This window comes from Apteryx mantelli, chromosome 2 (genome assembly GCF_036417845.1).
Source record: "Apteryx mantelli isolate bAptMan1 chromosome 2, bAptMan1.hap1, whole genome shotgun sequence".
NCBI classification, from domain to species: Eukaryota; Metazoa; Chordata; class Aves; order Apterygiformes; family Apterygidae; genus Apteryx; species Apteryx mantelli.
In genome coordinates this window covers 131,572,438-131,585,945 of record NC_089979.1, presented here as the reverse complement: position 1 = coordinate 131,585,945, position 13,508 = coordinate 131,572,438, and the positions used below count along the sequence as shown (strand labels likewise).

General features: G+C 34.0%; 1 protein-coding gene across 4 annotated transcripts in view; it reads left to right on the top strand.

Moving 5' to 3' along the window:
* TAX1BP1 (Tax1 binding protein 1) overlaps nt 1-13,508 on the top strand; it is a 68,741-nt gene that overhangs the window by 7,907 nt on the left and 47,326 nt on the right. For all 4 annotated transcript variants that reach the window (XM_067291568.1, XM_067291569.1, XM_067291567.1 and 1 more), the window contains exon 3: nt 11,882-11,984. In XM_067291568.1, the coding sequence (XP_067147669.1) occupies nt 11,882-11,984 (103 nt within the window). The remainder of the gene's footprint in view (nt 1-11,881; nt 11,985-13,508) is intronic.

Genomic DNA, 13,508 nt, shown 5'->3' with positions numbered 1-13,508 from the left:
AGGTCAAAATTTAAAACTTTCCAAGAAAGTGTTGTTTTATTTTTTTAGATAAATACAAGCCCAGTGCCCATATCCATAGGGATAGTGTTGCATATGCACTGATTATATGGCATAGCAGAATATTTCAATCACACCATTTTCATACAAACTAGGTATATCTAAAAGGCATGCACTACTTACTGTAGATTTGTGAGGAAAGTACGAAAATGAAGATGACGTTACTGTTACCTTTTTCATCTGAGTAGAAATTCTGAATGTATGGTGATTTCTTTTCTATATGTCCTCCTTTTTCTTCCCTACAGAAAGCTTAGAAAACATTTTTGACTGAATCTCCAAATCTGTTATCTTTCATTGCTGCTATTTCTTATTTTTTGAAGTTCTGGAGGGTCAAAGTCTATCTGTAATCAAGCTCCAAAAGGTCTTGATTGTTCATGTCTGTCCTTGCTTGTGCTACCATGTTGGGAAGTAAACTTGAATGTGGATTTCTATTTAAAAAGAAACAAAAAGGCAGTTTTACAAATAAGTACTGGTCTAGCGCTTGGCATATACTTCCTGAGCCTGAATCCATCCTACTCTTTTACGGGGGCTAGAACTGAGATCTTCTTTTCTTCTAGTGAGGGCTTCTGTGTAGAAGATGGGATCTGATATTCCTAATGTGGAGGTGGAGGGGGAGAAGGTTTATCGTTTGTGACAGATTTCATAGGAGAGCTCTACTCCCAGAGTGATCTGAGCCAAGTGTTCCCTTGTTCTTCCCCTCCCCTTCTCTCTGATTAATCTAAATCTGGAGAGGCCCTTCGAGTAATCCAAATCTAAACCTTTGAAACCAGGAAAAACAATTGGTGTGCTACATCTGGTTGCAAAAATTGCCTGGCTGGTAGGTGGTCCTAAGCAGCAGATGGGGAAGTCTACAGCTTGTGACTGTATTTCTCAATAAAGTGAAATAATCATAAGGCCACATGTTTGTGTTTTTTTTTTTTTTTTTGCCTTATTAATGTATATTGGCCAGATTTGCAGAAGTGTTTGAAAAAACCTATTTGACTTTTAGGAAGAAGTGCTTACTCCTCTGTCTAGGGCATATGTGCGCAAGTAGGATTGACAGATGTTGAGTATACAATGGAGTCTGGTTTAGTATACATCTCGAAGCAATGTCTTTCATTCTGCTTTTAAGAGAGTAGAGTTAAAGGTGTGACTGGTTTGTGCATTATAATATATTTTCTGGGTTTCTGAAGCTTTAATTTTGCTGAGGCCAACATGCTGGAAAGACGTGTTATCAGCAGGTAACCTTACATATATTAAAATAATGGTTTTGTTTTTGCTTTGCCATTATTAGTCCATCAAAGTTTTTATGTTCTTCAGTTCTAACTGGTATATTTTTCTTTGTAGGCTACACTAACATTCTTCTAGGATGTTGACTTTAATTGTAGACATACTCTGGTATTGACTACCTCAATGTACCCCTGGAGAGGAAAAGGAAGATCATTTTTAATGTCTGCATTTTTAATATCCACAACTTAAAATTGGCAATCTGACTTTTCGCTAACTTAACATTGGGAAAAACTGAGTAACCAGTATTGAGAAGTTTTTAGTAGATTATTTGAACACAAGAATTTCAGGCTTGCTCTATGAGGGTAATCAGTGTTTAGGAGCTCAAACCTCACCTGCTATTTGTGCATCAGTACAGTACATGTATTTACATGCAACTTAATGCATTGAAGAGACAGAAATTGTGATTTACAGTGAACCTCAGAATTAGCTTGTCTATGCTCAAAAGTCCTGTAACAGAATTTAATAGTGGATTTAATTGATAGCTAGCAAATAGCTTAGTTGCTGTGTTGTATCAAGACAAGAATATAGATCTGTTTTTTGTAAATAGCCCAGAGCGCTATAGCCTTTGAATCACAAATAAGCATATACCTTGTGTGAGCAGTTTCAGTGTCCTACTTTTGTTGCAGACAGATGTTTTAGATATCAATTACTTCTGTGTCTACAGATCACTGTATGAAGTATAGGGCAACAACTAGATATTGTATCAACCAGATGCATACTGAAATATGACTCTTCAGGTGTGAGATTGTCACTGCACAGCAGGACATGATGGGGACAGGAATGTGGTGGACAGTATGTTCTGTTTTAAAACAGTAGGAAATAGAATTTTTGGAATTTGGAATGTTTTGAGAATTACTGTATCCACAAATTAGACTGAGTCTGTCTTTTTCTGATTTGCCTTCTTAAGAAAGGCATGTCTAAAATAATTACAATATTTTTTGTTTTGTTTTTAAGTCATCTTCATTTTCATGCAGAAAATGTGCAATGTCCTTCACTGTTTCTACACTGGATGAAGATAATCTGGTCTTATCTGATGTTAACTTTGAATTAAATATCATACTGTTTCTTGTCAAAGGGTCATTAATTTTCTAAAAAATATTCACTATAGTAGTTTTGTGTGAGAGAAAGGAATGGCATAACAAAAAGATCAGTAGCTGGTAACAATTTTGAAAGAAAAAATTTGTGCTAATTTATAGTTTCATGAAAAGTGATTGTAAATTAATCTTTTACTCAACCCACCCTATTTTTACTACGTTTTCATGCTTATCTGTTAAAATAAACAGTAACTTTGGTACTCTTTGATCTGTCATAACACTTCTTTGGACAGTCCTTTACATATGTACTACGTTGTCTTTTGAAGAGTTCATATTGTTTCCATACTTATTTTGATTTATGCTTAATAAGGGAGAAAGTCTATCCTGTGGTCTAGGCACCCTGTGTCAATGTCATTTTGACATATTCCTCTGAACTATGAGATGGAAATACAACCAACAGGAGATGATAATAGGTTAGGATCCTGATAGTATCTTGATATAGCAACAAATACCATATGTTCTCAATAGCCTGGGTTAAAAGATTGGTTGTACATGTTCATAACATTCGGCAAAGATGGGCTTCTTTGGGTATGGGCATGAGAGAACATCTTAACATTAGGGCCTTTCATAAAGGATCCAAATTGAGTACCTCGCAGCTATCTTCTACCTCCAAATGTTTAACCTTTAGGCTCCTGCTGTATAAAAATGTTTATCTCAATGTGAACGGTGAGGTCATCTTTGTCTTTAATGACTTGGACTGAGGTAAGTCAAAATTGCATGTAATATAAAGTGGTCTTAGAAATATTAATAAAAATAAGAATGTGTCTTTGACTTCAGTATTCACTTATTTTGAAATATCTATACCTTAATGTAACTAAAGTGTAATCCTTTTGAAAGTATTTTTCCTCAAGTCCATCTAGTAATATATTTTGAGGGTGTTCTTTTTGCGTAGTTTGATTCTTCCAGAATTGGCATCTAGGTATCATTATTTGATAATAATGCATATGTTTAAAAGTATATCACGTCAAGGACATGTCAGTGCTAACAGTCAACCTCCAGTCAGTAATTTTGCCTGGTAGGGCTTCACTGCCCCCAGATGTTTGTTTTTTCCAGCTGTTAATCAGCTCATAAAAAGTTGTTACCTCTCCCATACAAATCTTGCCTTTAGTAGGCTGCTATAGCCACACTTACAATACTGTGACTGTTGAGTAATGTTACTTCAACTCAGAGTTATGGCTCAAACAAGGACTGCCCTATCATGGTGAAGAAATCTCTTCCTAGGATACTTGGCCCAATTGCATTTTCCTTAAGCATTTGTGTCCTCTGTGCTTTGGATTGAAATAACTACTTCTTTCTTATCACATAAATATATAAAGGCTGCTGACTCTAGTTTTTGTCAGTAATGATTATAGTGTATTAATGTGTGTCCAAAGGCTTATCTATTGTCTGTAACTTTGCTTCTTTCAGAGATATTTTACTGTACTCTTACAGTACTTAGAGTACTTTGCAGAATTACACTCTAAACTACTTACTTTTTCTTTCAAATTACTAAAAAAGGCAAAACTTTTACTCTGAAGAGCGTGGGTTTTTTGTTTGTTTGTTTTAGAATTGAGTAGTAATGTTAGGTATTTACAAGAAAAGGCCCACTGATAAGTTAACATTGGTTCAACTAAACAAGTGTTTTCTGGATTTACCTTTTTGGTCTGTTGTTAGTACGTGTTTTGTATAGATAAGATGTTCTTTAATGCAGTGTGATGAAAACTGCAGTCCTTCCAGTTGCCCAAACTAAAAAACAAAACAAAACAAAAAAAACCTTTTTGAAGCCAGGGAAAAAAGTGCCAACTGAGCTTACCTTGCTTAAACCTAAATTGTTTAAGGCAATCACACTCAAGATTGTCAGCTGACTTTGCCAAGGTGTTATAAAAAGAAAGAAAATGAACAAAGCAGGAAATAAATAAATTATTTATTTATTTATTTTCTCCAGTTTGTAAATATTAAGAATGATGGATCGGAGTGAAGGGGATTGAAGTAGATTGAATAAGTAATTCAGAAGGTGTCACCCAACTCTAGGTTTTTCTTTACAAAAAAAAAAATATTGCTCCACATTCATCTGAAGTTCAAGAAATTAAAAATGAAAGTTGAACTTATTTGTACATTGTAAGCACTATACAGTTATGATGGAGAGCTTGTATCCTGGAAAACTTGTATTCTGTATAAGATTAAATCGAATGGATATTAAAGGAGATACGGCAAAATAAAATGTTTTTTCATTATTTTTCCTCAGTAATATATTGTTTGATAACTCATTGACATGCAGACTACTCCCAGTTGTGTGGGTTTTTTTGTTTGTTTTTTTTTCCTTTGCATCATTTAGTTTACTAGTCAGCTCTTTTTTCTGTAGCCTTTTTTTTGTGGAAATGTACTGAGTGAAATGTAAATATGGGAAAGTTAATTACACTGTGGGCCATTTCAGTGAGAAAAGGGACTGGGGCATCACTGAAAAAAAGCTTTCATGACAACTGCATACCTATTAGTAGAAGGAAATGCTGTGTGGTGTGAGTATTGCAGACAGTTGAGTTGTCCTTAGTTCCCAGCCAAATTGAAGAACTGCTCAGTGTTGGACATCTTAAACTTTACCAGTCTTCAACATTTCCACTGTGACTACAGAGACTTTTCACGTGCAAATTGGTGTGTATATATATATAACAAAACAAATAGTTCAAGTTATCTTAAGTTGGAATAAGCCTGTTTGCTCTGAAGTGTAGAGAGCTCACAAGACAATAAAGCTTATAGCAGAAAATTGAAATATAATTGAATAATGGATTAATCCATAATGTCTTACTGAAGTTTTCTATTTTATGGAAAGAGAATGAATTAAATAGTGAGGATTGTTTGAGTAACATGTTGTTTGTACATGGTAACATAATGTGGATATGATATGTTTGTAGTAAATGTGATGTATAGTCATATACTTTGTTTTTGGTTAAAAGGATGGGTTGAGAAGATGAAAACAGGGTTTAGTCTTGTGTTCTGGACTGTTAATCTTGGGAAAGCAAGGGTGTTGAAATGCGTGCTCAGCTTTCTATTTTAGAAATGGTTTTCTGAGCATGGTTTTTGAGAATTAAATGTAGAGAAATGGAGAGGCTGGCAGGCTGGGTTGCAGACCAAGTTAATAGTAGAGACTATTTCTGATTCTGGTTATAACTCCCCCCCCCGTTGATTGGGGAAGCTGATGAAAATCAACTCAGTATCAGTTCAATCAAAAAAAAACAATCAGTAGCAACTAAAACTTTTTTTTTTGTCTAAGAAGTAGGGATTTTTTTTTTTTAACTCTGTGAAAATATTTTCAGAGTTTTTGATGAATTCCTTACAAAATAATGGTATTGGCAGGGCCACGTGATGAACTAGTTAAGAGTTCACTGCAAGTCCTATACTTCGTTTGAAAGGTCATCCTCTTTTTTTCTCCTCTTGACTTCAGAAGGTTTTGCTCTAGAATTCTTGAGTATTTTATAATGTTTGTGTGCTAGGATATGAGTATTGTCTGCCATGACCAAGGTCTTTAAATTAAACTAACAAACTATGGCTTTTTGACTTATTCAGGCAGAAAGTTTCACTGTATGTGCCATGGAAATTTCTCATGTGTTTGGGGCTTCCGATGGTAAATTTGGACCTGTAAAAGTGTCTTTGCTGACCTGATTGTATTGGCTAGGGATTTTCATGATTTTAGTGGGTGTATCTATTATATTAAAAAAAAGAAAAAGTTGAACGGTAAACTTGAGCTTAGTGTCAGTGGTGTTACTGTAGTTTTACTTCTCCCAGAATTGATGGAATAATCCTGAAATAGGTGCTGCATTTCCCATTTGAATGGATATTGAGCATTTGATTGTGAGGAAGTACTAGTGTGTATTCACTTTGAATTTAACACTTTAATTGGACCTTAGTTTTATGTTAGCAGTTGATAGTATGTTTACTTTTTTTAACTGATATGAGAACGGTGCATTTATTAAAGGCAAACTAATTGAGTTTTTGTACAAGAAAGAAGTCTGTAGCTGTTTTGAGCTAGATACTGTTTGATTTGTTGATATTTTGAAAATGAACATTCAAAAGTCTTATCCTGGTTTTAATAGTAATTTTTTTTTTTTTTGAGTGAAATCCTCCTTTAGTAAACAGTGTCAATTAAAAATGAAAAGCAGTAATACAGAAGTATTTGTCATGCTTCTTCGTATGTTGTTTTAGTCAGTATTCTGATGAAAGTTGTTTCATCTTCTGCCTTGGTTTCACATCTGAGTACCTCAGAATATATTCTTCATTTCAAAATAGGACTGTGACTTTGTGAGGCCTAAATGTGAATTAAATGTGGGTTTTCATCTCTCTTCCTTCATTTCCAATTTTTTAACAGCTTTTAAGTTTAAATTATTAACTATTATTCTGAATAAATAAACATTTGCAATTTGAATAGTTAGATCATAAATGTTTAGCACTTGGTCAGTAACTGAAGGAAATACAAGGAAATATGATACAATTGATGACTTGTTTCTCAATATATCTTTATAATGGATATGATGGAAAAAATAGTCATTTGAGAAAAATAGTTATTGAATTTCAAATACGGAAACAAAATATTTGGACCTTTCACTTTCTTATAAGCATTTGTTTTCTGCAATGTTTTATATGAATAAACATGCTCACTTATGTCAGCTATTTGGCAGCTGAAATGATCAAACTCCTATTCTTACAGGCTTAAAGATTTTTCTCTGGTAACAGTAAAAGACTTTGTGGAGACTTTGTCTTCATTTATTTTGTGATGTATTGTGCCAGTGCTATTATATTTCTATTAAAAAAATTGGAAAATAGAATACAGCAAGATGCTAGCAAATTAAATACTTAATCACATATTTCCATTTTCTACTTTGGTGTGAAATTATTGTCAGTTTTCTTAACTCTTGGGCTTCTAGAGTTTGAATTATGTGAAACAGGACAGAATAATAGCCATGAATTTCTGTGGTAAAAGTTCAGTTGATTATCTAAACAGAATTTAAATAGCACCTGAATTTACTTCTAACATGCATTGCATTTTGCAGTTTCAGAAGGATACTAGAGACAATTTGGGTAGGAACTAAAGAGCAAGTTCTGTTTCCTTTTATTTTTGGTGCTGAAAGCTCCTCGAATATCATAGGATTTTGGTGCTTCTACTTGTTAGAGTAATTTCCAAATCTGTGTTTGAGATTTGTGTTAATACTCTTTTACTGTTTGAAGATTTTCCTGGGTCCTCCTGCATGGATAAGGTTGAAGATTTGAAGAGTCAAAATAGATTTGGGATAGGATTTTTTTTGTTTTTTCATTGTGACTCTGCTCTTGCTGTTTCAGTACAAATGCAGCAGGATCAAAGGAGCTGTGTCACCCCAAGAACTGGAGCATCAGCTGCAAAAGGTTCTGCAGGCTGGTGGGATAATCTTTACCAGCTACTTGAACATTGTTCTGTGGAGAATATATTTCTGAAAATGAAACATTAGGGCTGATTTCTTTGTTTTTAATTTAATAAAACTTATCTTTTGAGTCTTTAAACTTCAAAATTAAGGAATGTTTTGGCTAGGAAGCTCCTTGTTTTAGTCTGTGCTCGGAAATCACTACCTTCAAATCCTATAGCTTTCACAGAAGATGGCCATTTAAATAACTATAGGCATGCAGTAAGTAAATATATTTACTTTAAAAATTCCCTCAGGTTTTCTCCAGTATGCCCTACTGATTGATATTAATTACTCCTGTGCTATTTAACAACAGCTCCTTGTTAAATCATCTGACTTGCTGGATCTGATATTATTCCCAGGAAAATGCACAAAGTACAAATTGTTGTGTTTACAAGGATACCTTCAACTTGCACCCTAAACAGAATTGTGTGGCCCAGTTGCTGTAATGGTGTCTCTCTTTTTTGTTATTATTATTTATTTTATTTTTAAAAGGATGACTTGGATGCGAATTTGCCTCAAATAGAAATTTCTTTCCTCTCAGTGTAGTGCAGATAAGATCTTCACAACAATCGGATACTCATGGGGAATTTGGACTCCTCCCTCCCCCTGTGCCCCCCCCTTTTCTGGAGACTGACCCGGAAGTTAGGCTATATTCGTTGTGTTTGGAATAAGTGCTGTTGCACTGATCAGCAATCAGAGACTTGCTTTTCTGGTGCCTTTCATTAAAAGGAAAATGTTTTCTGCAAGTCAGTATGTTTGAGGAGAAGGCTGCTATAAATCATTTTGCTTCCAGAGCTACAGTTTTGTTTTTGTTGAAATAAATATGCTGTGGGCTTGTTGACTGCCATCCCCATCTTTCTCTTCATCATTTTTTCCTCTTTGTTGTTTTCCTCTTTAGCCTGTGCCCTTGGCTTTAGTTTACACTTTATCTCAGTTTTTAATTTCCTTTCTCTTAAGCAATCTTAATTTCTTTCTTAGTTATAACCCTATTTTTATACAACTATTTGCTTTTCTTTTGAAATGAAAGAAGTATCTTTGACAAAGGTGACATCTAGATCACTGCTGAGCCATCCAATGTGGTTTTATAATCTTCGTATCTGTGACAGTATAGCCTATTGCCACAGAGAGGGTTATGATCATGTAGAAGTATTTTGTATTTGTAAAATCCAGTATTATACTTCAAACTTAGTTTAAAAAGAAAATATTGTCAGAAAAGATTTAAAGTATTGAAAGCTTTAATTAAAACCTATTAGTAGAAAAATGTATATATTTTAAAGATCTAGATCTTAATCTAGAACATTCACTACTTAATTCTGTCTTTATTTTCTCCTCCGCATATTATCATTTTCATCGTTCTTTCTGTCATCTAAGATAAAATCCTATGGAAGTTGCTTGTAGTCATTGCCCAGCAAAGACACTGTGTATTCTGCAGCAAAATGAGGTGCATTAGCAACACTACTCAAAATTCCCCATTTTAAATTTATGCAGCCACAAGAAAGATGCAATTTGTTCATATTTTCTTCTCTGCATTGTCACATTTTCACATACGTAACCTGTAGATCAGCATCTTTTGAAATCCTGTTCATTTGAAAAGAGCCACGGAGTAATTCACACGCTCAGATAACTTGCATGTTGTGCATTAAGAAATAATGGTGTTCTAGGAATTGGAACAGTAAAAGGTGGGGAGGTATGGTTAGGGGAAGCAGATGATGGGTGGCAGGAAATCGAGGGGATTGCTGGAGAAAATATGTGCCTGGTAAACTACTCAGGGTATTGCCCACAAGCTATTGATGTATCATATCTCTCTTTTTGCCAATAACCCACAGATTATACTGATATTTGGAAATGTTACCTGCTCAGAAACAGGCCTGAAGAGTTGTTAACTTGCTCTCTACTCAACTAGATTTTTTTTGTTTATTATGACTAAAATTCTACATTTTATTGAATACTTAAAAAAAACCCTGTACATTATTATTACAGATAAAATATTCAAAAAATTTTTTTGTTTCAGAATAATTACATTTACAGCTCAACATATGATATTTGGATTAAAAAAAATTTCAGTCACAGAGAATAATTGAATCAAAGGCTGAGTTGATTTCCTAGATGAAAACACTAGGGACCATTTTTCTTTTATATTCACTTGATTTTGTTCCTTGTGAAAGTTACACTGCCCATTAGCTTTTCCTACATTATCCTAAGTGTTAATTAATACTTCCCTCTGAAATTCAAAAGAACAAGACAGGCTTTTCACTCATTGAAAACCCAGTTTCTGCATTTAAAAAACTTGCTGCTGTCTGTATTTTAGGGCACCTAGCAGTGGTATATGCTTTCTTTTTCTGAGGTAAAAGCATCTTCAACAGAAAAAGGTTATTAATGTATGAGTTGAATTTGAAAACATGACTAATGTGAAAATTTGCAAAATGTATTTCTTTGCTGTGAATTCTTATTAAGTAAAAATTGCTGGTTTTGATTCAGAGTTACTGGAGATGCTTTCCTTGTTACTTCTGAAGTATGGTGTGGGAGAAGTAACCCTGGGAGATCACATTTTATTCACATCTTTAAAAGCTTCTGGATAGGAGATATCATAGAAACCTTCATAGCTTTGTCTAAGAATAAACTCAAGATTCAGTAGTTGGCTCCAATTTGGAGCTAGGAATTCTTCCACTTTCATATGTCAAGAGTCAGTAGTGCTTCTCTCTAATAAATGTTGCCTCAAAGAAGTGACTATAGTTAGCAAAAGTGATATTAGATCTGTTTTTCCTGACATTCTTCCTTCTTGATTTATAATGAATATAAGAGCAACCTTGTCATGTCAGATCAGTTCAATGTTTTCTCCAAACACTAGCTACTACTACACTTTTTAACAGAAATTAAAGAAATGATTTTGTAATGGACAGCTGTGGAATAATTCAGAATTAATTACATTCAGTTCTGCTGCTGTTCTCATTTCCTGTAAAAATGTCTCTTAAAAGCTGTCAAATCCTTAAAACACAGTTCTTATTTCCTTTCAAAATACATTGTTATGATTATTTTTATATATATATAATGTTTTTATATATTTATACATATATATGCATTTATATATTTATTATTTTGTATCCTTTATAAAGGAGGATATGGCATGATGTTAAAGTTTAGAAGGCTTGTCTTCTGAGGTAATAGAAATCTTGATTGGTAACTCTTTTTCTTCCTCTTAAAATGCCTCTTGAAAGAAGACATTCTCTGAGAAAGTTGGTGGGCAGTTTGTCCCCTTCTCTTCTTTTAACACTTCCAAGACAGCATACCCAGTTACTGATAAATCGTATTGCACCAACCTTTTGACAAGTCTTTTGGGGTGTGTGGGTGCATGTATATGTAATATACAGACTTAACATATATGTTAAGTCAGTATATTAAATATATATATATATTCCTGCAGACTTAACATGTATGTAAGGAAGAGTTAGCATTCCAGTGAATGCTGGTTTTTAGTACTGCATTTCAGAAGTTGTTGAAATAGTGCTAGTCTTATAGGCCTGTCAGATTTGGCCTTTTAAGTTCAAAAACATAGCTGTCTTCTCCATTCTTTTCATTAAAAGCTTTTTGTTTTCTGATCTGCCTACTGGATTGTGGTCACAAAACAGTCAACATTGGCAGAACTTGCATAAGATGTTTAAGAACATCTTAGTATAAACTTCTGAATTAATCTTTCTAGTTTTCTGTATACTAATGTGTCTTTATAGAAAAATTTAAATGTACTATACCAAATTAATGTATAAATTAATATACAGTGAACACTGTCTGGTGTTTTAATTTATATAGACCCTTTTATTGCCTTAGACCCATTTATTGCCTTAGGTAACAAGCTTAATAAAATTCATGCTAAATCTTTGACAGGCTTGTTAAAATATTCTTGATTTGTAAACATTGTTAAATATCTTTTTATTGCATGCTGAAGCTGAAATATACATATTACAGTATGTTGTAAAGGTCAGATCATGCTATCTTAACTGTGTATAACATTCTTCTCCTTAATGTTTTCTTTTTTTGTTGTGGTTTATTTTATTGTAGGTTGGCTGGAGTACTGCAAGAGATTATTACACGTTTCTTTGGTCACCTATGCCAGAAAATTATGTGGAAGGATCAACTGTTAATTGTGTGCTGACATTTCAAGGTGGGTATATATTAAATAATGCAACATCTACCTGTATTTGCTAGTTTTCACAGTTTTAAAAACTATAGGTTAAAATGCTGTATAACAGATTTAGATTTTTTAAAAACATAAATTGGAAGAGATTTTTGCATGTATGCCTTCTGTGCGCTTTTGGTTTTTTTTGTTGCTGTTGTCAGCTGTGTCAAGTTTGTTCTGATTTTAGGTGGGAAAAAAATTGTAAGATAAGTGTGTGATGGTGTATTTTTGTATAGCAGCAGACAGTATTCATGACTGATGGAAAGGGAAGCTCTACAGCATGGAAACTATTCAAACATAGAAAGTGATTTTGTTTAATCATTGTTAGGGTTTTTAAATCTTGGAATGTCTTGAACATTGCATTGAGAACGGTGTTTAAAATTTAGAGACTAGAGTCCTGTCAAGGAATAAATGGGTAAATAATGTATGGGAGTTGCGGAGAACCTTTCGTTAGTGAGAAATTGATAAAATAACTGGTGAAATTCAATATAAGTAAATATAAAAGAATCCACTATGAGGAACTTTGAATTAAAATTATTATTCAGGAATGAGATCTCAGTTTTATAGTAGTTGTAGGAAAATGTTTTCTCAGTGATCAGCAGCAAACCTTTTTTCCCCTCTCCCTCCCCCGCACCCCCTTAAAAAAAAAAGATAGAATTTTTAAAAAAAGAAAAAACAAAACAAAACGGTACAGATCTGTAGTGTACCTGCATTTCAACACTATTGTGAAGATCAGATTCTTTCCCTCCCCCTCCCAGTCTCAAAGAAAAGATCTAATAGAACTGGAAAACGGACAAAGAGCAACAAGAAGATCAAAATTAAGAAATAGCTTCTGCTTAAAGAAGTGGAGTTGCAAAGGCAACAGAGCCAAGCTCTTCTTATTAGTGGCTGATAATATAAAAAGAAACAGTGGCCATGAGTTGCGGCCTGGGAAGTTTAGCTTCAACATTAGGAAAGGCTTTTTCGCCAAGAGGAAGTGGTGCAGCTCTCAAACAGTTATCACAGTGAGGTCTGGGAGGATGGGATTCCACAGGCTTGGCTAGGCACGGCCACAGCGGACCCAATCTGGTGCTGATAGCAGTGTCTTTTGGAGTGGAAAGTTGGACTAGATGACTTTCAGAATTTCCTTTTGCCAGGCTTTTCAGCCTGGGAAAGGGAAATAATGAGTTATGACAGATGTCTGTAAAATCCGGAAGAGCTTCCCATGGCATGAGTAGATTTTTTTTTTTAATTATTAATACATAAAGAAGTAGTAGGAGCTGTCAGTGTAAGCTACCAGGTGACAGGTTCAAAACAGAGATAAAGAGATGGTACTTTTATAAAGCCAATGTGTATAACTTTCTGGATATTGTGGATCTACACAGGCATGTAGATCTACGAACCTGCATGTAAAAAAGCCTCTTCATTAAATTTGCCTAATGCTTATTTTATGTACTACTGGAGTTTAGCATCATATATTCTTTTTTGTTTTTCCACAGTTGGCTTTACTCTTTATATATGTACATACGT